General features: G+C 51.7%; 1 protein-coding gene and 1 long non-coding RNA gene across 6 annotated transcripts; one reads left to right on the forward strand and one right to left on the reverse strand.

The window, feature by feature from the left end:
* Positions 1-363: 363 nt before the first annotated feature.
* On the reverse strand, positions 364-16,599 carry RASSF2 (Ras association domain family member 2). 5 transcript variants are annotated; one of them, XM_039384629.1, is made up of 13 exons: positions 15,407-15,650; positions 15,135-15,300; positions 13,617-13,758; positions 12,005-12,092; positions 10,214-10,289; positions 9,434-9,585; positions 7,790-7,878; positions 5,820-5,971; positions 5,245-5,346; positions 4,290-4,341; positions 3,338-3,459; positions 1,785-1,882; positions 364-1,586 (listed from the first exon to the last, which is right to left on the reverse strand). In XM_039384629.1, the coding sequence occupies exons 4-13, from the start codon at positions 12,061-12,063 to the stop codon at positions 1,517-1,519; spliced, it is 972 nt and encodes a 323-aa protein (XP_039240563.1). In that variant the 5' UTR covers positions 12,064-12,092; positions 13,617-13,758; positions 15,135-15,300; positions 15,407-15,650; the 3' UTR covers positions 364-1,516. The 5 variants fall into 5 exon arrangements, with proteins under 5 accessions (XP_039240563.1, XP_027592464.1, XP_027592463.1 ...); XM_027736663.2 differs by lacking the exons at positions 13,617-13,758; positions 15,407-15,650 and adding an exon at positions 16,516-16,599; XM_027736662.2 differs by lacking the exons at positions 13,617-13,758; positions 15,407-15,650 and adding an exon at positions 15,775-15,841.
* LOC120323887 lies at positions 6,128-6,983 on the forward strand. Its single transcript, XR_005564800.1, has 2 exons — positions 6,128-6,313; positions 6,605-6,983. It is a non-coding gene; the product is annotated as an uncharacterized LOC120323887 (long non-coding RNA).
* Positions 16,600-21,950: the final 5,351 nt, after the last annotated feature.

A 21,950-nucleotide genomic window follows, 5' to 3' on the forward strand; every position in this document is an offset into this window, starting at 1 on the left:
CCTGGGGGGTGCAGGAGGACAAAAAAAATTCAATCCATCGGGAGTTTTACCTTGTGGAAGAGAAATACCCAGAGGATGGAGCTCGCCGACCGTGGTGCATGTGGATAAATAGGGATAAATAGTCTCTGAAGGCTGGAAGGGCCCTAAACCAGTCCAATATTACCCCCAAATCCTCCAGCAATGTAGTTGTGAGTCTCCAAATCTGCAGGGCAGGACCATTTCTCCTTGGGAAGCTTCTCCACTGGGACTCAGGCAGGTTTTGCTCTTCTCCCTCATCACTCCCAGCCCCCATGGAACCCATTCCCAAGGTATTTCTATCCACGGATTGCTTTATTTTTGACAAACCAGGCTCCAACTCAGGGGTTTTATTCTGCATTAAGTTGCTACATATTTTATTTTCTTGTTAATCCACGCAGCAATGCCACAATCATCCTTCAAACACATAAAAGGCTCCTCTCGCTGTACAACACTTTCCTGAACACGTGTTAGAGGTGGAAAAGGTACCATTAACACTTAAAAAAAAAAAAATTACAAAGATACATTGCAAAAACTCAAAGGGAGGGAGAAAGTCAGAGTTTTAGTTCACATCGAGGTATAAAATTGATATTGCTGGTTTAGCCTGGGAGGAAAGAGGTTTTTCCAGGTGATGGTGGTAACAGTGCCAGTCTGGTTTCACCAGGATAATGTGCTGGCACCGCTGGAAGATGGATCTGGAAAATAAAACCCTCTTTATTTCTGCCTCCTCCTCCTCCTCCTGTCTCCCTCCCTTTCCATCCAGCATCCCTTGAGATGCCCCCAACTATCCCTGCGAGTGCTATTTGGCATTTACAGCTACCAGAGAGGTTTGACATCACGATTTCCTTAAAAATCCCTAATATTAGTGCAAATTAGAAAGGGGGAGGGAGGGGGTGACGCCACCGGATGCAGGTTTAGGGAACGTGTGGGAAAATGCCGTTTACTCCTGTGCTGTAAATCCACCAGGTCAGGGTTAAACCCCCCAAAATCTCAGTCAACACTCTGGATTTACAACAACTTTCCCATCACCCGCGAATTATTGCAATAGAAATGTGCTTTTCTTAAGGGGGAAAAAAAAAAAAAAGAAAAAAAAAGAGGAATTATAACTGTTGGTGCTCTCCTGCCACCGAGCAGCGGGTCCTCCGTGCGGGTGTCCCCAGACTCAGCCCCAAATTCCTGCTCTGGAACACCTGTAGCCCTCATTGTGCTGCTCATGGATTTCCTCTCTCTCTCTCTTTTTTTTTTTTCCCCCCTGTTTTTCCCTGTGTTTTCCAGGGATTTGAGGTTTTGGCTGAAGCTGCCACCAGCCAGAGCCTTGCTGGGAAGAGCCCCACGTGCCGAGGAGGAACCTCCCGAGGACGCTGCGCAGGTGAAGGCACGGGAGGATGGGCTGGCTCAGAGCTGGAGCGATCCAGGTGGACACCGGGAATGTTCTGGGAATGCTGGGGCTTTGGGATTCGGTACAGTACATCCTACAGGCACATGGCTCTGGTGAAGGGTCTCACATCGCAGTCGGACCTTCCGAGATCTCCTCCAGCCTCTGCTTGATCATCACCCGGAGGATGGTGTACCTGGAGAGGCACAGGACAAGGGGAAGAGGAATTTTCAGCACCGAGCTGGCCAAGAAAACCCTGGAATGACGCAAACCCCAATGGCTCTTGCCCACATCAGGGGTGCAGGGCTGCACAAAGGAATTTCTGGGACCAAACAGCCCCCCAGCAATGCCCTTCCCTCTCACATCCCCCCTCGGTGCCACCAGCCCGACGTACTTTTGCATCAGCTTCTTCACTTCACGATCCTCCTCCTCCTCCAGCTTCTGGATGAAGCTCCTGAGGATGGGCATCTCAAACTTGATGTACTGAGCGACCTGGATGGGAGGGAAACGGCAAGAAAGGTGATGAAGAGGGAGATGAACCGACCCTGCGAGGCCGAAGGCAGCGTCCTCTCCCTGGATTTTAGTCAAGGATTCCCCAGTTTTTGCAAGAATCCTAAAAAAAAGGGATGTTTCCTCTGCTCAGTGTGAACATTAACTTGTGCAAATGAGTAAGTGCTGAATAATTATTGGGAAAATCTCTCCCCCCTCTCCATTTATTAATTAATTAATTTATTTTTATTTATCTATTTTAATTTACCCACTGGCTGGAAGACGTGGCTCGATCAGTCAGAGCCCTGAGCATCCCCAGCGTCGCAGAGAGCCGATTTAAGCCCAAATATACCCCAAAAGTGCCTCGTTTGAGCTCGGATTTCGGAGCAGAGCAGCCCTGGGAAGCCGGCAGATGGCACAGTGGAGCTTTCCCGGTTGGAAAAACATCAATTCCGCACAGGCTGCGCTGAAATCGCTCTCCCGTGAGCAGATTCGGGATGACACAATAGGGCCGGGGGCGTTGGCTCTGGGTTGGAATTGGAAGCTGCTCTATGAGCACAAAACGAGGCTTTTCCCATAAAATGGGGAGTTTTCACGGCAAGATGCGGGAGCAAAGCAATTCCTGCAGTCCCAGCACATGGAGACATCCATTCATCGGGAGGAAATTCTTCCCTGGAAGGGTGGTCACAAGCTGGGATGGAATTCCCGGAGAAGATGTGGCTGCCCCTGGATCCCTGGAAGTGTCCAAGGGCAGAGCAACCTGGTCTGGTGGAAGGTGTCCCTGCCTATGGCAGGGGGTGGAATGGGATGAGCTTTAAGGTCTCTCCAACCTAAACCATTCCATGATTCCATGATTCTATGAGAAGGCAGCAGACCCAGCCTGCCTGCAATCTCCTCAACCCCAAAACACAGCCCTTCCTAAGAAAAAAAATCCAGTGATGTCAATGTTGGAGCAAGTCCAGAGGAGGCCCCGGAGCTGCTCCAAGGGCTGGAACCCCTCTGCTCTGGAACCAGGCTGGGAGAGCTGGGGGGGTTCCCCTGGAGAGGAGAAGGCTCCAGGGAGACCTGAGAGCCCTTTCCAGGGTCTAAAGGGGCTCCAGAGCTGGAGAGGGACTTGGGATAAGGGATGGAGGGACAGGACAAGGGGGAATGGCTTCCCAGTGCCAGAGGGCAGGGTTGGATGGGATATTGGGAAGGAATTGTTGGCTGTGAGAGTGGGGAGGGGCTGGGCTGGAATTGCCAGAGAAGCTGTGGCTGCCCCTGGATCCCTGGGGGTGTCCAAGGCCAGGTTGGACAGGGCTTGGAGCAGCCTGGTCTAGTGGAAGGTGTCCCTGCCCATGGCAGGGGGTGGATGGGCTTTAAAGTCCCTTCCAACCCAAACCACTCCATGACTCCGTGATCCCCCAGTTTTCCCAAAACCCCCCAGGGGCGACAACCCCCCCGTGCCGGCTCACTCACGTCGTAGGTGACCTCCTCCACCTGGTCCTTCTCCATGAGGAAAACCTTGGAGACCTGCTCGCAGGGGCCCTGCAGCACACGGGCGAGCAGGGGGTAGTCGCTGCCCCGCAGCTTCTGCTTCTCTGCAAGGCCAAAACCCCGGGGTTGGGCCCGGCACTCGGGGGGCACTGCCCAGGACAAGGGGGGCACTGCCTGGGACACGGGGGCACTGCCCAGGATATGGGGGCACTGCCCAGGACATGGGGGCACTGCCTGGGACATGGGGGCACTGCCCAGGACATGGGGGCACTGCCCAGGACAGGGGGGGCACTGCCCAGGACATGGGGGCACTGCCCGGGACATGGGGGCACTGCCCAGGACAAGGGGGGCACTGCCCAGAACAGGGGGGGCACTGCCCAGGACATGGGGGCACTGCCTGGGACAGAGGGGGCACTGTCTGGGACACGAGGGCACTGCCCAGGACATGGGGTCACTGCCCAGGACAGGGGGGCACTGCCCAGGACATGGGGGCACTGCCCAGGACATGGGGGGCACTGCCCAGGACATGGGGGGGCACTGCCCAGGACATGGGGGCACTGCCCAGGACATGGGGGCACTGCCCAGGACAAGGGGGGCACTGCCCAGGACATGGGGGCACTGCCCAGGACATGGGGGGCACTGCCCAGGACATGGGGGCACTGCCCAGGACAAGGGGGGCACTGCCCAGGACAGGGGGGCACTGCCCAGCACTCAGGGGGTACTGCCCAGGACATGGGGGGCACTGCCCAGGACATGGGGGGCACTGCCCAGGACAAGGGGGGCACTGCCTGGGACACGGGGGCACTGCCCAGCACTCAGGGGGCACTGCTCAGGACACGGGGGGCACTGCCTGGGACACGGGGGGCACTGCCCAGCACTCGGGGCACTGCCTGACTGAACCAGGGTGGCACCGGGGAGAATTTGGGCCACTCACCTCCGCTGGTGTGGACGATGTACAGAGCAAACTCCTCCGCCGAGTTTTCGATCTGGGGACACACAAATCACTGTCAAATGTCCAGGTTTTACCCCAGGCCTTCCAAGGAATTATAAACAAACCCCACTATTTTGCTGTGCTGTTGTATTTTATGTATAAATCTGTTTATATATAAATACATGTTATATGTAATTAATGAAATATATAAAATATTTATACATTAATACAATGAATTAATTACAGCAGGAAACAAATTAATACAGTATTTTAATGTAACATTGTATATAACTGCATATATGTCAGACATTTTTATATATATACATAGATAAATACATATATATAATTATTAAAATTAATATAATGATATATAGTGTGTGTTATATATACTAATATACTAATATAAATGTTATATATATAGTATATATACTATACCATATATAGTATATACAGTATATATATAATGTCTATATATATAATGTCCATATATATACTATATATATGTATATATAGTGTATATATATATACAGTATATATATAGTACATATATAGTATATATAGTGTATATGTATATATGTATGTATATACTATACATATAAATACTAATATACTATACATAATACATATAACATATAATATACTACATATAATATAGTATACACAATATACTATATATAATTGATATAATATTATATACTACATAATTATTATAATTAAAATATTTAAAATATATAAATATATTTACAAATAGATTTATTTGTAAATATATATTCATATATAGATCAATATCTTAAAATTATTATAATCAATATAATGTTATATAATGTTAAATATTATATAGCATATATGATATATAATATATTTAATATAATGAAAATATTTTAAAAATACATATTTTATATCCGTAAAATCCCCACGCAGAGCAATCCAGGAGCCTCGGGGGGGACAGTGAACGCACCTTGAATTTGTTGAGCAGCAGTTTGAGGACCTGGGGGGTGGTCATGGTGCTGTTGATGCGCACGTTGGTGACGGAGCCGTAGGCTGGAGTGAACACGGACGTCTGCGGGACACGAATCGCGGTGAAACCCCTCCCTGGGGCTGCCCCGCTCCGCCGGGCCGGGCTGTGGGGCCGGGCTGTGGGGCTGTGGGGCCGGACTGTGGGGCCGGGATGTGGGGCTGTGGGGCAGGGATGTGGGGCCGGGCTGTGGGGCTGTGGGGTTGGGCTGTGGGGCTGTGGGGCTGTGGGGTCGGGCTGTGTGCCGGGATGTGGGGCCGGGATTTGGGGCCGGGCTGTGGGCTTGTGTGGCTGGGCGGGGGGCCGGGATGTGGTGGGCGGATGTGGGGCTGTGGGGGCAGGGATGTGGGGCCGGGCTGTGGAGCTGTGGGGCCGGGCTATGGGGCCGGGTTGTGGGGCTGTGGGGCTGTGGGGCTGGGATGTGGGGCCGGGCTGTGGGGCCGGGCTGTGTGGTTTGGCTGTGGAGCTGTGGGGCCGGGCTGTGGGGCTGTGGGGCCGGGCTGTGGGTCCGGGCTCACCTTGTGGTTGTAGAAGTGCCCGTTGATGGAGAAGCGGTGCCGGCGGATCCGCCGCTGCTCCCCGGCCGTCCGGGCGCTGCCGCGGGGCCGCACCCCGACATCGCTCCGCGTCCGCATCAGCTGCGGGGCCTCCTCGGCCGCGGGCCTGGGGGCTGGGAGACATCCCGGGCAGCCGGCTGAGCACCCCCGGGCCCGCTCCGACACTCCCGGAGTGCCTGGACACCGCCCCGGGCACAGGGAGGGATCGCTGGGTGTCTGAGCCGGGCCGGGAGCGGGATCCGTGACCCCTGGGGGTCCCTTCCCACTGAGGATAGTCTGTGATTCCAGAATCTTTCTGCTGCTGAGAGTCTTCCCACGGATGCAGAAATCCCCATCCCAGGAACCCAGCCCTATAAACTTCCCAAGAACCCAGCTCTACAGACATCCCAGCACACATTGAACCCCCCAGTTTAAACCACAGCAACTGGTTTATTCTCCCCCAGCTCCTGAAGGAGGTGATTGATTCCTGAATCTTCCTGCTGCTGGGAGTCCCCCCAAGGGTGCAGAAATCCCCATCCCAGGAACCCAGCCCTATAAACTTCCCAGAACACATTTAACCCCCCAGTTTAAAGCACAGCAACTGGTTTATTCTCCTCCAGCTCCTGAAGGAGGTGATTAATTCACAATTAACTGCCTAAATCCGTCCTGTTACCTGGCTAAAACCTCTTCTCCTGGGAGCTTGAGCATCTTCCCTGCCTTTTCCATAGTTTAACTTTCTCTTTTCTCCCTCCCTTTAATGAGAACAGGCAAACAAGGGCAGTGCCTCAGATCTCTGCATGAAAACTGGCCTGGATCCAAATTATTATAAACCAGCTCTTCATCCATTTTTAATGAACCTCTTGGGCTCCAGCTTTGGATGTTTTAATTCAAAGCATGTCTGCAGCAGGGAAAAATCTCTGGGACACGCTGCTCCAGATGCACACACGGTGACTAAGCACTCCTGAGGAGCCAGGAACGCACACTGGGAGCTGAGTTTTACTGGATTTTAGGGAAAAATGTAATACAAGGCTTTTTTATGTGCTGGCAAATTAAGGTCATAAGGCTGAGAGAGCTGCTGGGCAATTGCAGTGGGGTGATGTGGGGTGGCAATCACCCAGGAAAGCTTTGATTAAAGGAGGAAAAGCATCATGAGTGGGAAGATCAAAAAGAAAAAAGGGAAAAAGCTGGAGGATCGGGGATGAGGGTTCATGGATCAGCGAGTTTTGCAAGGGCTCAGCTCCTCCCTGATGTGGGATGTGGATGAGCACCTCAAAGTCAAAAGGATGAGTTGGTTCTTCTCTACCGCCTGTCAAAAATTACCCCCAAAAGCCAGAACATCAGAACGCCCGGAATGAGTGAGGAAAATGCCTGAAGCAGGTTTTTCCCTGTGGGAATTCCAGTTTGTGTCCCGTTCCTCGCTGTCCCTGCTCAGAACAAGGGGTTAATGAAGCGCTGGCCGAGCTCTTCCCCCTCCACAGAGGAAAAACCAGGGAGGGGACAAACACTTTGCAGCTCTGTTGACTTCCCCTGGTAACGGCGCTTCCCAATGCTCCCATTCCCAGTGCTCCCATTCTTCTTCCCCAGGAGCGGAGCCTCCGGGAAGGGGAAGCGCTGACATCCTTTTCCCTGCTATCCCACGGGGCTCTTTGCTCCATCCCCCCGATTTCTTTCCAAGCTCTTCTCCACCACATCCCACTGAGCAAAAACCCTTGGGAATCGTGGAATCATTTAGGTAGGAAAAAAAATCTTTAAATCATTGAGTTTTGGGCCATATGGGGCTAAGATTAAACAAAATAAACAGAAGTTCTTTGGAAGTGGCTTAAAGGAACCTGGAGCAGGACGGGAAACAGTCTGGAGTTAAAACCAAGCCTGGTTTGTATTTTCTCAAGTTAAACTGAGGCAGCTGCTCCCAAGCTCCTGGATAAATCCAGGTGGATCCAAGCCCGGCTCACCTGTGCCATTCCCGGGAGCCTCCGTGTTGGGTGTGGCCTCTGCATCCGTCACCTGGATGTCGGGCAGGGTGCTGGGCTTCAGCACGGACCTGGCAGTGGGCAAAGGTGAGGGGGGGGCCCTGTCAGCGTGTGGCTGCAGAGGGAATGATAATCCAGGGAATCTCCACCCTCCCTGAGCTTCCCACCTGGGAAGCTGCCTGTTCTCCCTGTGGATTTAGCAGGTAACCAGCCCTGCAGGGTCACAGCACGGGCTGGTTGCAATATAAATCCTGAATCCTATCCTGCCCCACTCCCAAAAAATCCTTGGAGGGTGTTATCCCAACTGCCCTCTTCCCAGGAAGGCATGCTGAGGTGCCAAACGGTATTTTCCTGACTCCAGCACAGGGAAAGCTGAACCTGACCCTTCTTTCCCTTGGGAGATGTCTACAAAATCAGGGAAAAAGCAGGAAGACCCTCCCCCTCTGCACAGACACAGCAAATCCCAGCTCTGCTGCTTTCCAGGATCCCCCGGGATCACTGGGACCAGAGCAGCAGCCAGCACGGAATTAGGGATGGGAGTGAGAACCAGGTGGGATCTGGGGGGATTCCTGCAGGAAAAGAGGGGTCCTGAAGGGGAGTCCCTGCAAAGGGGGGGCTGCAAGAGCAGGGGCTGCAAAAGGGGGGTGTTGGCAGAGGGGTTACAAAAGGGGGAATGTTTGCAAAAAGTGGGACAGAAAGGAGGGGTCTCATCAAAAAGGGGGGTTTAGCAAAAATTAGGGGTTTGCAAAAGAGGGGGGTCTTCGCAAGGGGGGAGTTTTCGAAGGGGGGGTTGCAAAAAGGGGGGGGGGTTGTTTCTTTTTTAAACAAAAGGAGGGGTCTTAGCAAAGGAGGGGGTCCTTTGCAAAAAAGGGGGGATTGTAGAAGGGGGGTTAAAAAAGGGGGTTTCATCAAAAGAGGGAGGTCTTTGAAAAAAGGGAGCATTGCAAAAAGGGGGATTTTGGCAGAAGGGGGTGTTTGCAAAAGAGAGTTTGAAAAAAAAGGGGTGCAAAAAGTGGTAGATTTGCAAAAAAGTGGGGGTTGTAAAAAGGGAGGAGCTGAAAAATGGGTTTTTTTTTTCCTTTTGAAACTAAATGGGGGATCTTGGTAAAAGAGAGGGGGTCTTTGCAAAAAGAGGGGTGCAAAAAAAAGGGGGTGTAAAAAGGGCATTCAGTAAAAGAAGGGGTTTTTAAAAAAAGAGGGGGTGAGAAAAGTGGGAGATTTGCAAAAAAGGGTGGTTTGTAAAAAGGGGGGTGCAAAAAGGAGGATTTAAGTAAAAGAGGGGAGTCTGAAAAAAGGGGAGGTTGCAAAAAGGGGGGTTTTAGCAAAGGGGGGTGTCTGCAAAAGAGGGGTCGTAGCAGAAGGGGGAGCTTTACGAAAGGGGAGTTCTGCAAAATGGGGGGTGCAAAAGAGGGAGGTCTTTGCAAAAGGGAGGTCAAAAAAATTGGGGGTCTTTGTAAAGGGGGGGGACTTTTCAAAGCAAACCCCCCCTCCTTTATTTCTGACTTGGCTCCTTGCAGGTGTTGCCCAGAGACAGCAAAAGGGGGTGAACCAGCGAATCCCGACAGCCCTGAGGGGGTTTTTGGGGGTGATCTTGGGGTGTTGTTGTCTCCCCCAGCCCCAGCTCACCCGTGGGCTCCCAGGTTGCAGCCGGAGTGCCAGGAGGAGGAGGAGGGGGGCGGGCGGATGCGCTGGTTGTCGTCCTGCATCTGGAGGCGGATCGGGCGCCGCAGCCCCCAGGAGATGTTCAGCAGCCCCTCCACGATGAGCTCCCCTTCCTCCTGCATCCCAAAAAACACCCAGGAACGTGGCATTGGAATTTATGAACTTTAAGTCCCCTTCACGCCCAAACCATTCAGTGATTCTGCGATTAAAAGGCGTTTTTTGGACCCCCCAAATCCACCCAGTCTCACCCTGGGAAGGCCGTGGGGCAGATCCTCCTGGAAACTCTGAGAAGGCACGTGGAAAATAAGGATTGGTGACAGCCAGCATGGCTTCCCTGGGACAAATCATGCCTGGAAAACTTGGTGGCCTTCCAGGATGAGGCTACAGCACTGGGGGGTGAGGGAAGGGCAGCATTTACCTGGGCTTGGGCAAAGCATTTGACAGGGAATCATGACATGGAATCGTGGGATGGTTTGGTTTGGAAGGGACCTTAAAGACCAGTCAGGGAATTCCTTCTCCATTCAACAAATCCAGTCTCTCCAGTTTAGAGAGAAGATCCAAGGCCAGGTTGGACGGGGCTTGGAGCAACCTGGGCCTGTGGAAGGTGTCCCTGCCCATGGCAGGGGGTGGCACTGGATGGGCTTTGAGGTCCCTCCCAGCCCAAACCATTCCACGATTCCATGACTCCCTAAGCCCGAACCAAGCCCAGTTCCCTTGGTTTCCCTCTGCCTGGGCCGTTCTCACCTCCCGGTGCCGCAGCTGCAGGTTCTGCCCTTCGTAGTAGATGTTGTAGGTCTTCAGGTGCAGGAGCAGCTCATTTCTGGGGGAAAAAACGTGGGAAAGATGCTGAGAAGAGGTTTGGAGGAAGGAGAGGAGATGCTGCAGGCACCACCCACTGACTCCTGAGCTGGATGGGGAGGGAATTTTGAGGATCTGGGAGAAAGCAGGGATTGCTTTCCTGGTTGAAGAACCTGCTACGCTGCTGGGGGACCCAAAAATAGCTGAATTTGAGGCAAATTTGGCTCTTCTGGCACCTCTAGACCTCCCTTGTTGAAGGTATTGGCTGTGGGTTCAATCCACAGCGAGGGGGAGAAGCTCCCTGTGATCGTGTCCCCCATAAATTTCCCAAAGAGATGCAGGAAAACCCATCAGACCTCGGGGCAGTTGGTCACAAGGCTGAAAAACAAACCCATTTTCGGGGCCCCCAAGCCCTGGGGTCACGTGGAATCACAAGTTCTCACAGGCTGGTTTATCACGTTGGCTCCGGGCGCCAGAGCCCGACCTCGAGCTCAGAATCAAAGTCTGAGCCTTGTTCTGGTGGCAAAGTAATCATAAAAATAAAAATAAAGGCAGAAACAAAGTTTAAAAGATAAAATACGAAGATAAAGATGAAAATAAAAATTTAAAATTATAAATAAAAATCACTGAAAAGATAAAAATAAGCCATCCCCAGCTGGCAAACCCAGCCAGGATAGTGATGGCAGGGTAGTGATGCCCCTGGCATGAATTCCCAGAGCTGGGCTGGCTGGTGGAGGTTCAGGATGCTCAGCACCACCAGACCATCATAAACAAGCACAAATCCACGGGGATTTGGGGTTATCAGGAGGCAAAAAGGAGGGGGGAATATCACAAATTTGCTTTAGCTCCTCCAAAATCTTCCCTGAAACTTAAGAACCATTTTACTTCTTTTTCAAAGAATAAAAGAACAGTTTTTAATCAGGACTTCTTCAGCAAAACCTGTTTTTTTTTAAGAAAGTTTATCGAGCATTTGGTCACACCCCCAAGGAAAAGTTCAAAATCCCATCAACAACCCTTTTTATTTAAGAAAAATCACCATTTCTTGCCCCAGAATGGTTTTTTCCTTCCAAATCCAACTGAACTGAGTTAAATCCCAGGGTCACTCCATTCTTCCAGCTCGATGGAATATTATATATTATAGGTCATAGATAACATGGTATAGGTCATAAATAATATATTATATATTGCATTTATAGTATTATATATTCTTATATAACATTATATATATGTAACATTATGTATTGTTATAATATTATATATAGTTATACATTACATTTTTAGATTATACATTGTATATTATATTACATTATACATTGTATATTATATTACATATTATAGATAATACATACATATAATATACAGGTAGAATAAATCAATATACTATAATATATTATAATATACCATACTCTGCTATATATAATATAATATAATACAATATATAATATATATTATATATTATAGAATATATGTTCATTCTATATAAAAATATATAATCAATATATATAAAATATATACACTATATAAATATATAAATAAAGATATTAATTATATGTATATGTGTGTGTGTGTATATATATATGTATGTGTGTATATATATATATAATATATATATATGTATGTGTGTGTGTGTATATATATATAAAATGAATATATATTTCCCCTGGAACATTCCAAACAAGCCCCCCAGCTCCCAGCTCCTCCAGTATTCCTGAATTCCAGCCCTGTTGAGCCTCTTACTTGGAGATGAATTTATCTTTCCCGCAGGGAACCAGGTCCTCTCCACCTCCGAAATCCATCCCCCCACACTTCTGTCATGGGAGCTGAGCTGGAGAGAGGGAGGAGAGAGGAACATCAGTGGGAGCCCCCCCATTCCCACACCCCTGACCCCCATCCAGGGAAAAGTGAGAGAAAATAAAGCCCCTGGGTCTGGCAGAGCTCCTGGGAAAAGGCTCCAGAGGACACAGATGTGCAGTTTGATGTGGCTTCTCCGGGGAAGATGATGGGAAAGGAGGGAGATCAGATAAGGGAGAGGAGCCACAAACTCACTGAAAATTTAATCCCGGTGGATTCACTTACATGGAATTTGCATCTGGAGCATCCATGGATGTCCCCGTGATGCCAAACAAGGAGGTGGGAGGGTTATAAGTGGGAGTTGCTCCTTTCCTGTATTTATTTTACTATTATTTTATTCTGCAGGGCTTTGGGCACTGAAGTCTGGATCTGGCTGCTGCTTCCCTGTGCCATCCCAAACCCGGTGGTGGCACAGGGGATGATTTTCCAAGCAGCCAGAGAGGTTGGGCTGGTCCTTCAGGGGGTTTTTTAACGCTGCCAGTTGGATTTTTGTGCCAAAACAGCTCCATTGCTCTTGTGCAAAACACTTGGAAAGTCCCATAAAAATCCCGCCTTGGGATTTGCCCTGGCTTAGATCTCCAGAGTGATTTTTGGACACAACGAAGGGGAATTAAAATGGGCTTCGGGATGAAGACCTTGGAGCACTTGTGGACTCAGAGCGCTGTGGAAATGGGGCACCAGAGAGACCTTGAAATGCAGCATTGGGGCAGTTTTGAATGATAAAAAAGGGCTTCTCAGGCTGTGCTTTTCCTTGGATGTTTGTGCCACCTCCCCCACAGAGGGGCTTCCCTTTCTCCAGGGTCTCTCCACTCCCTTCCCTTGTCCCGAAAGAGAAATCGAGGCGAGGAAAAAAGCCTTTACTCTGCAAACCCCTGTTTTCTTCCACCTCCCACATCCCCATGTGCTTCCTCCCAGTCCCCTGGGAAACAAACCCCTTTTCCTGCAAGGAAAACACACAACCCCACAACAAATGCAGGCGGAGAAATGGCTCAGCCAAGGCCGTGTGGTAAAACCTGTGTCGGAGGATGAACCTGCCCCTAAAACCAGCAGCAATCCTGGAGTCGGGATAAATTCCAGCGTATAAATGATTGGCAATGACAAAAGATATTCCCTGACGTGTTTCAAACCCCAGAAGAGGCTGCAAAGGCCACGCTGGAGGTGGGGCAGGAGGGGAAGGGCAGGAAGCTGCTCCGGAGAAAAAGCAGAAGAGAAACTCAGCACTGAAAAATCGCACAGGGCAGTGGAAGGGCTGACAGAGCTTTGGGTTTCCTGAGGAGCCACAGGAGAACCCCGGGAAAACCTGGCAAAACCTGGCCAAACCCTCCTCCTGTGGTTGGCAGCCACCTCTCCACATCCATCCATCCTCCCACAGGGAATAAACCCAGCAATAATCCTATTTATCCCTCAGAAATGAGAGTGGGAAGGGATTTTGCAGCTGGCTTCAAGGTTTTGGGACAAATGTCAGTGCTTGTGGGGACCCAAATTTGGGGTTCAGCACCTGTGAGATGCAGGAATGGCAGGAATGAGGATCTCAGGGGTGTCCCCTGACAGCGGATGGCAAAGCTCTGGAGATGTCCCGGTAGGCTTAAAGGACAGAGCTGTTGGCTCATGCAAAAACGGTGCCAGAAATATCCAAGTGGCTGAAAAAAAAAAAAACAGTGGCTGAAAAAAACCTCCTACAGCAGCACAGCCCCAGGTGGAGCCTTTGGTATCACAGGGAGGTTCACTCTGGAGCATCACAGCAATGCAAAGGGGTAAAGCCAAATCCCTGGATCATTGAAGGGGACATGGGGTGAACTCCAGCCATAAAAAAAGCACATTTTGGGGTGGAAGGGGAGCTCCAAAAGGCAGGTTCATCCTCCTGTGCTGAGGATCCTGTTTCCTGTTTACGCCCCGGCGCTGCCACCTTCGCCTCCGTCATCACATCCCCTTCCGAGCAGCAGGAAAGGGGCAAATTCTTCCTTTTTTGGGTCTGGAGAAGCTCTGGGTGGTGGGTGGAGGGGAACAGAGGCCCAGCCAGAGAGCAGCCACTGCCGAGCCCCCAGTATTCCTCCACAGCTTTGGCAAAAGGCTGGAAATGAGCCCAGCAGAAGGGCTGGCAAAGTGCAAGTTGCCCAATTGCCCGGCCAGGGCAGCTCAGCCCCGGCCCTGCTGGGCCTCAGTTTCCCCACCCTGAGCTGACGCATTTCCCCCGTCCCTGCCCAGGCTGAGCTTCTGCTGAGGCCTCACAAAGTGCTTTTAAACCACCAGCAGATAAATCAATGCCCTGCCCCCGTGGCAGGAGGATTTCAGCCCTCTCTGCCTTCCAGCACCAGCTGCTCCTGCCAGTGCTTTCAGGCACGGCCCACCCCACGGCCCCCAGACTTGTTCCACTCCCTAAAAATTACCTCCCTAAGCCCCTTCCCTCATCCCTACAGCCCCAAGTGCCCCGTGGGGCAGAGGGAGACTGGTCATGCTCCCAGCCCCTCACGTGGAGAAGGGATGAGCTCTCACTTTTGCCAAGCTCCCAGGGAGATTCACAACTCAAACACAACAACAAAACAAGGGGAAAAGTAGGAACCCCCCCCCTCAATATTGTGTTTTTTAGCAGGAGAGGGATGTTCGATCCTGCTCCTGCAAAGAAATCAGCATTTTGGGGGGGTGGGGGTGCTGTCTTGGTCCCCCCCGGCAGCGCACGGAAGCTTTGGCTGCATCCCCGGCCGATCCCGCCGAGGCGGATTTGGCGCAGCTGAGGCTCCCCCCGGCCGTGCGAGGGATTGTGGGAATATCCCTGTCCCCGGGGAGGCCACGATATTCCCTCCTGCACAAACGCCGCCGCGTCCCCGCAGCCCAGGGCGGCTTTTACCCGGCCCAAGGGCGCTTCGATCCCGCCGCGATCGGTAGCAAAGCATCATCCGAAGGCGACAATTCCTCCCGGGAGCCTCCACCAGGCTCTGCTCGGCAGTACGATGGGATACGATGGGATACGATGGGATACGACGGGATAGGACAGGACACGACACGGCCGAGCGCTCACCCCGTCCCGCTGATCCTCCCTGTGCTGGCGCTGGGGGCTCCGGCTCAGGCGCTACTCCGGGGCTGGGATCCCTTCCCCGCGTCCGTCCCGCATCCCTACGCGCCAAGGTGCGGCAGCTCCATTGTTTTCCAGCGCCGCTATTGTTCTCCAGCCCAATTGCTCCGTCCTGGAAGGGGAAAGGGGGAAAAGGAGGGGAGCGCTGAGCGCTGGCACAGCCGGCGGTGCAGCCGGGGTGGGGGGGCACTCGGGGACGGGCGAGGGACCCATCGCACACTCAGCAGGTCGGACTTCTCCGGCTGGAGCCGGTGGCCACCAAGGGCTTGTCCTGGGCTACCGACCCGCAGCGGGCGGGTCCCGGCGGTGCCGCGGCGAAGGTGCCGTGCCCGGGGTGGGACCCGCGGGCGCTGCGGCTCCGGCGGCCCCAGCACGGAGGGGGATTGCGAGAGTGCGCGGAGGATGCCGAGGTGTCACCCCGGGGTTTGGGGGCCGGATACGCCCCCGCTCCCCGCGGCGAGCGCGGCTTTCACCTCCTCCGCTCAGCCCCCGGGCCGCTCCCCGCGGGACAGGGATGGGGATGGGGATGGAGGACGGGATGGGGATGAGGATGAGCGTGGAGACGCCCCATCCCAGCCGCACTCACCCGGTGCCGGTGCCGGTCCCGCTCCGCAGCCGGTGCCCCCCAAGGGCCGCCCCTGGGCGGGGCGGGGCGGGACGCGACGGGGAGGGGCGCGGGCGGGGCCGCGGGGGTGGGAGCGCGGGGGACACCCCCCCTCCGGCTCCAGGGTCATCCCGGAACCTGGATCCCAAGGGACAGCCCGGTTCCGGGATCCCTTTCCGGGGACCAGGACTGGTGAACCCAAAGGATTCAGGCGCCCGGTTTGTTCCCGCGCGGACCGGAATCCCTAAGGATGCTCCGTCCCGCATCCCTGGTTCAGGCTCTGGGTTCTCAAAGGACGCGTTTCTGGTACCTGGGTTGCGCTCCAAGACCAGGATCCCAAAGGATGCTCCATCCCCGCTGCCAGGAGCAGGATTCCAAATGAATCCCCATCCCACGCATCCAGGCTGGAAACGCTCTTACAGAGCTCCAGCTCTATGCAGAATTCCCAGAAGGAGCCTTGTGGGCTGTATCACGCAGGCTAAAGTGGTTATTTCTGCCTTAAAATGCCCTCAGCCCCGGGTTATCCAGTGCCAGCGCCAGGCAGGCATCACCCTTCGCAGTTCTGCCGTCGGGACGGAGCGATGGAGCCGTGCACTGGTTCCCAGCCACGGCCGTGGGATCCCCTCTGGATCCAAAACTACCCCCGGGAAAGGGATTGGGGAGGAAAAAAATTGAAATAAAATCTGCCTGGAAGCAGCTGTTGCAGCTGGGAGTCAAAGTTACCTCTGAACTGGTGCTCAGCATTCCCGGGATGGGGGTCCCATCCTGCCCATCCGGCCCTGACACCGCGGGGGCACGTCGGGGGAGTTTGGGGGTATTCAGTATTCCAGAGGAGCAGTGGCCATGTCCCTCCTCCTTTGTCTGCTCCTGACCTTTCCCAGTGCCGTGTGGCTTCTCTGGGCTTTTTTTTCTTTTGAAGGAATTTGCCTAGAAACAGCCCACACGAAGGGGAAAAAAAATCCCAAAACAAAGAAATAATCTAAGCAGCTGCTTGAGCCAAACAGGCGTCTCTGCAGGCATGGGCTGCAATCAGCCTTTTTTCCCCCCGTTTTCTTGGATTTGTATGTAAAACATGAGAAGTTCTGGAGGAGCCATCTGGCTTGAGGAAGCACTGACTCAGTAAAAGTGAGCCAGGCTGGTCGGGATTGATATTCCAGCAGCATCTCGGGGCTGGCGGGATCAGAGGCCCTTTGTCGTGGGAAGAGCCCGGCCAGGCTCACAATGGAGCAGAGCCAGCCCTGGCCCCAAACCCCAGGGATTTCACCCCAAAGAGAGGCTTCTACCGACCCTCAGCTTGTGGGCTGGGTGCACAGGGAGGGAAAAGTAAAAATAAACAGAGGGTTTGGAGTGGGCACCTGTGGGAGCACAGGGGGATCTGGCTGCAAACTTGGGTTAAATCCTGATTTTGTGACGTGCTGTGGTGGGTTGGGAAGGCTCGAGCCTGGATGGAGGGATTTAGTTATCAAGGACAAGGAATTTGACCCGTTCCTGCTGTGTGGACACCCTGCAGTGTGAGAGGCTGGGCCAGGCTGGCAGTGCCTCCTTATCCACAGACGAGCATGAGACAGATCCATGAGGAACCAAATACATGTGGAACCAAATCCACATGGAAGAGACCAAAGCTTCCATCCCCCCAGAGCCTGAGCATAACTCCAGACTGCTGAAAATCTCCCACGAAAAGCCAAACAGGGATGCTACAGCACCTATTCTGCAGGTGAATTCCTTGAATCCTGAATTTCTGTGCCAAATGCCACACAGGGATCGCAGCTGATGCCTTTTAAACTGTCATCTTGGATGGATTTGCTCCCACCAAGGACCTCAGTCAGGCCTCATCAGCATGAAGCACCAGCTCCAAAACTCTCCCAGATTTCAGTTGTTTCCTCCCAGACTGAGCAAACACCCAAAATCCCTTCCTTGCTACCTTGGCAGCTTCCCATTATTTCAGCTTTCAGCCCCCCGCGCTGATCGCCAGTAAACGCGGAGCGATATTACACACTTGGATGCACGTTTGTGTGGGAGCATCTGGGAGCTCTTACAGAGCCTCTGGGAACCAGATGGGAAGAGATGTGGCTCTGGAAAAGCCTTTCCTTGGACCTGAGCTGGTTTGCTTTGACACACAGTTGCTGGCCCTGTCTGAAGGTGCTTCAGTCGTTCTGAAAATCCTCAAATTCTGGGATTCTGCCCCAGATAAATAAAGCCCTCCGTGGGTCGATGCAGAATGTTGATTTGGGCAAAACACAAGGAGAAAACACAGTTATTCCCTCAGCTCTGATCAGCAGCACAGGGGATTAGTCAGGATTAAGATCAGAGGGGTTTTCATCCCAGACCCAAACCTGAAGTGATGAGAAATCCCTGGCCCTGGTCACGCAGCTGCTCCCCTGGCTTTGATCCCAAATCCACTTTCCCCTGCTCCCACTGCCAATTTGGGTGACTTTTGGCCATTTTAGTTCCCATCTGACTCCACCACTTTTGGACTCATCACCAGGGGCTACATCCAAGTTGGGAAAGCACTTGGGTGTCTTCCTTCCCCTCAAAGCAGGAGTAGCTCCTGCAGAAGGCCGACAGACACCTGAAGGTGCCTCAGCTGGACTCTCCAGCCCCTGATCCATTGCAGGCAGTGCTGCTGCTCTGGGATAACACTGGGAATTTACCAGCAGAGCTGCAGATGAACCAGATGAGTTCATTTAAGGGCAGGGGAGGAGCTGAGGTGCTCTCAGCTTCCTTTAAAAGCTGGTGATGAGCCAAGGGGACACTCGGCTGGTTCTCAGCACTCGGGGACACCTGGGAGGCGCCTGAACCAAAATCAGGGAAGGACAATAAGGAGAGGAATGGGCAGGAAGAGCCTCTTCCCAATAAATCCAGGGATGTAACGAGTCCATGTGGCATGAGCTGGGGGCTGAGAGCTGGAAGGCTCAGGAAGGTGCTTGGGGGTTGTATTTTTGGGTGGCACTTGCTACAAAGGGATTCTGGGTCTCCCCATCACCCGGATTCCCAAATCGTCAATTCTCAATTAGGAAGAAATTCTTCCCTGTAAGGATGGGGGGGAGGGGCTGGGATGGAATTCCCAGAGAATGCCTCATCCCTGGAAGTGTCCAAGGGCAGGCTGGAGCAACCTGGTCTAGTGGAAGGTGTCCCTGCCCATGGCAGGGGGTGGCACTGGATGGGCTTCAAGGTGCCACCCAACGCAAACCATTCCAGGATTCTCCAATTCCATGATTCTCCATCAAAAGGGATGTTTAAAAGGAACTGTAACACCACCACATTGCATCTATGCCCGCGTTTATTTATACTGAACAGCTTTAAAAATACAGAATAAAATAGCTTTATCTACTATTATTCACAACATCTGGTCCAAATATTACATTTTTAAATATTTAGTTGTTTAATGAAGCAATGTTAGAAAAAAAACCCAAACAAACCATGAATTAAAAAAACAAAACAAAAAAAAACAAACCAAAAAAAACCCCCAAACCAAAACTCCATAAAAGAATTACACATCTTGGAACAACAACAACAACAAAAAATCAAACAACACCTCCCCCCCCAAATAAACTCTTGCTGTTTAACAAAAAAAGTTTTACAGCCAAAGTCAGTCACAAAAAGTCATGGAAAAAGAAAATTTATCCCCACTGCCTAAGAACAGTCAATAGTTTGTTACGCCAAAGGTTGTTATGAACAGACAAATACAAGAATTTGGACTGGCAGTAAAGATGATTGACCTGGAAAGGTGGAGGAAAAGCCAGAGTACACAAGGCAAGTCGAGATTTCCCTCTGATATCCATAGGTACGGATGGCAACAGCCCCAGGCAAATGGGAACCAGCCAGGGATACTCGGGATGGCTCCCAACACGGATCCCAACACTTGGAGCAGCCCAGGGAGCCCCTGGGGACTCGTGGCCTCCCCGACCCCACAGCCCTGAGGGGGCCGTGAGCCTCCAAAAACACAGAGAAACCTGCCCCAAGTGGGACCTCTCTGCAAAAAAGAGTGAGCCACAGCTCCCCTTGCTCCAAAAAAATCAAGGAAAAAGGAAAGTGAAGTCGCTTTTGGTTGCAAAAGGCCACGGAAAAGAAACGTGAAGGTCGTGCTGGTCTCACACACGCGTTTGACACACCAAGAGATTGATTATATCGAGCACAGTTGGGGTGGGTGGAGGCATCCAAGGCTCACCCAAACCATCAGACACCAGGGGTTTGGGGCCACGTGTGCCTGGAGTGCTGTTTATACCTGAAATGATGTGATTTCCACACTTTGGAGGGATAAATGTATCAATGAGGGGTCGCACTGATGCTCCTCGGGGAGGGTTCTCTGTGCAAGCGCCAATTGTGCACCGGGAGCCCCGAGGGCTCAGTGGGGAAAGGAACGAGAAAACCCTTCAGTTTTGGGTAGGAACACAAACATGGGTAAATAAAGTATACACAACCACTATAGATTCGTCAATGAAGAAATTCTACCATCACATGACATTGTCATGACACTCATACCACTCCCTCCCAGGAAAGCGCCGCCGTTATCCTGAGTGGAAATGTTATTTTTAATATATGGAAATAAAATACTGCAATATATTCATGTACAAACCAAGTTGTCATATTTCAAGTCAGTATTAAAAGGCATAAAAGCAAATTTGGGGTTTAAAAGGTTGAACTTTCTGAGCGAGGTACAAGGTGAAGTCCCTCTAATATGACAACGTGAGTCAGCCACAGCCGGCAGCTACGAAACCTAAATTTCTATAGGTACAATTTGCAAGTATTTGCTTTAGAAAACGAGTTTCAACATGTCAGCAAGAATCCTTAATTTAACCTAAAAAAAATACAAGAGAATATCAATTACAAAAATCCCAAGTTACTTTGTTTGTATACATTGATGCCACCTTTGATATGACAAAATGATATTTCTACCATGAATATTTGCCCTTCCCTCTTATGGTTGAAACATCTCATCACCTCTTAACTCACCTCTCAGGTGTTGCCTTTCCCTGGGTGGTTGGAGTTTGGCTGTTTGAAAGGCAGGGAAGAAAACAGAGAGGAAAATACAGTATTGCATTTACAGTCAGGTTACATCCGGATGTCACCAGCAAACATGACATGACGTGTTTAAATGCTTTTCCAAACTGCAGCTTAATCCCCCAACACACCTTTCAGCAGCTCAGGATGGGCACCCAGCTCCCCTGGAATTTCACAGCAGCCACTGGGGTGGAAAAGGGACCAGGAAAAGTGGCCACGGGAGGGTTTAAGGCCCCAAATCACCTGCTGCAGCTGCACAAACCCAGGGGAAACTCAGTTATTTCCCTCACAAGGAAAAGCAACGGGTCTCCTTGCACTGGCAGCACTGGTGGGGTCCAGGTGCCTCGGGAAGGGAAAAGGGAGCTGCTCTTCCCAAGGTACCTGTGATCAGCTCCGTCCTCGCTCACCTCAGCCCAGGTCACTCCAGGTGCTGCCTCTGGCTCCATCCCGACCCTTCCCTGCACATCCCAGGGGCTCCAGCAGGTCTCCTTTCCCAACCTGAGGCCCACCTTTAACCATTCACCCACGGGATAAGGTGGAGAGTCCTCAACTGACAGACAGGGTTACAAAAATGACCAGAACCTCAAGTGCTCCTCAGTGTTCCCTGCAGGACAGGCCTGCCCGCCCTCAGCCAGGGGGAACGGGCACAGGAGGGCCCAAAGTCACCAAGAGAACAAAACCCAACAGTTAAACACAGAACTGGACTGCACTTGTTCAGAGAGTTGTTCCAGTGCTGCAGGAAAGGAGGAGTGTTCTGCTCCAGGGAGGAGGAAAACTCCCCTTGGATTCAGTGCCCTGGAATTTGAAGTGTCTTGGCAAATCCCAGGTGAGGCAACACAGAACACACGTGGCTTGACCTCAGCCAGGGTGAGAGGAGACAAACCTCTCATCACCTCCTCTCTCTGAGGTTCTCCAAACTGCTTGGGGGAGGAGTTGGAAAGCCTGGGAACAGGAGTGTCCCTCCCGTGCCGCTGGATGGGGCAGCTCAGCTGCTCTGAAGTGGCACCACTGGAAATAAAAAGGTTTTTTTCTCCGTTTCTCAACTTTTACAAGATAATCAACTTTGGCATTTTACATCACCACAACCCTTTGGGTTGTACAACCACCAGAGGTGGCTTTTGTTTTCCTTTGTTATATATATTTTTAACTCCCCCACG

Source organism: Pipra filicauda, unplaced genomic scaffold (genome assembly GCF_003945595.2).
Source record: "Pipra filicauda isolate LSUMZ 115617 unplaced genomic scaffold, ASM394559v2 scaffold364_size791107_pilon, whole genome shotgun sequence".
Classification (NCBI taxonomy): domain Eukaryota; kingdom Metazoa; phylum Chordata; class Aves; order Passeriformes; family Pipridae; genus Pipra; species Pipra filicauda.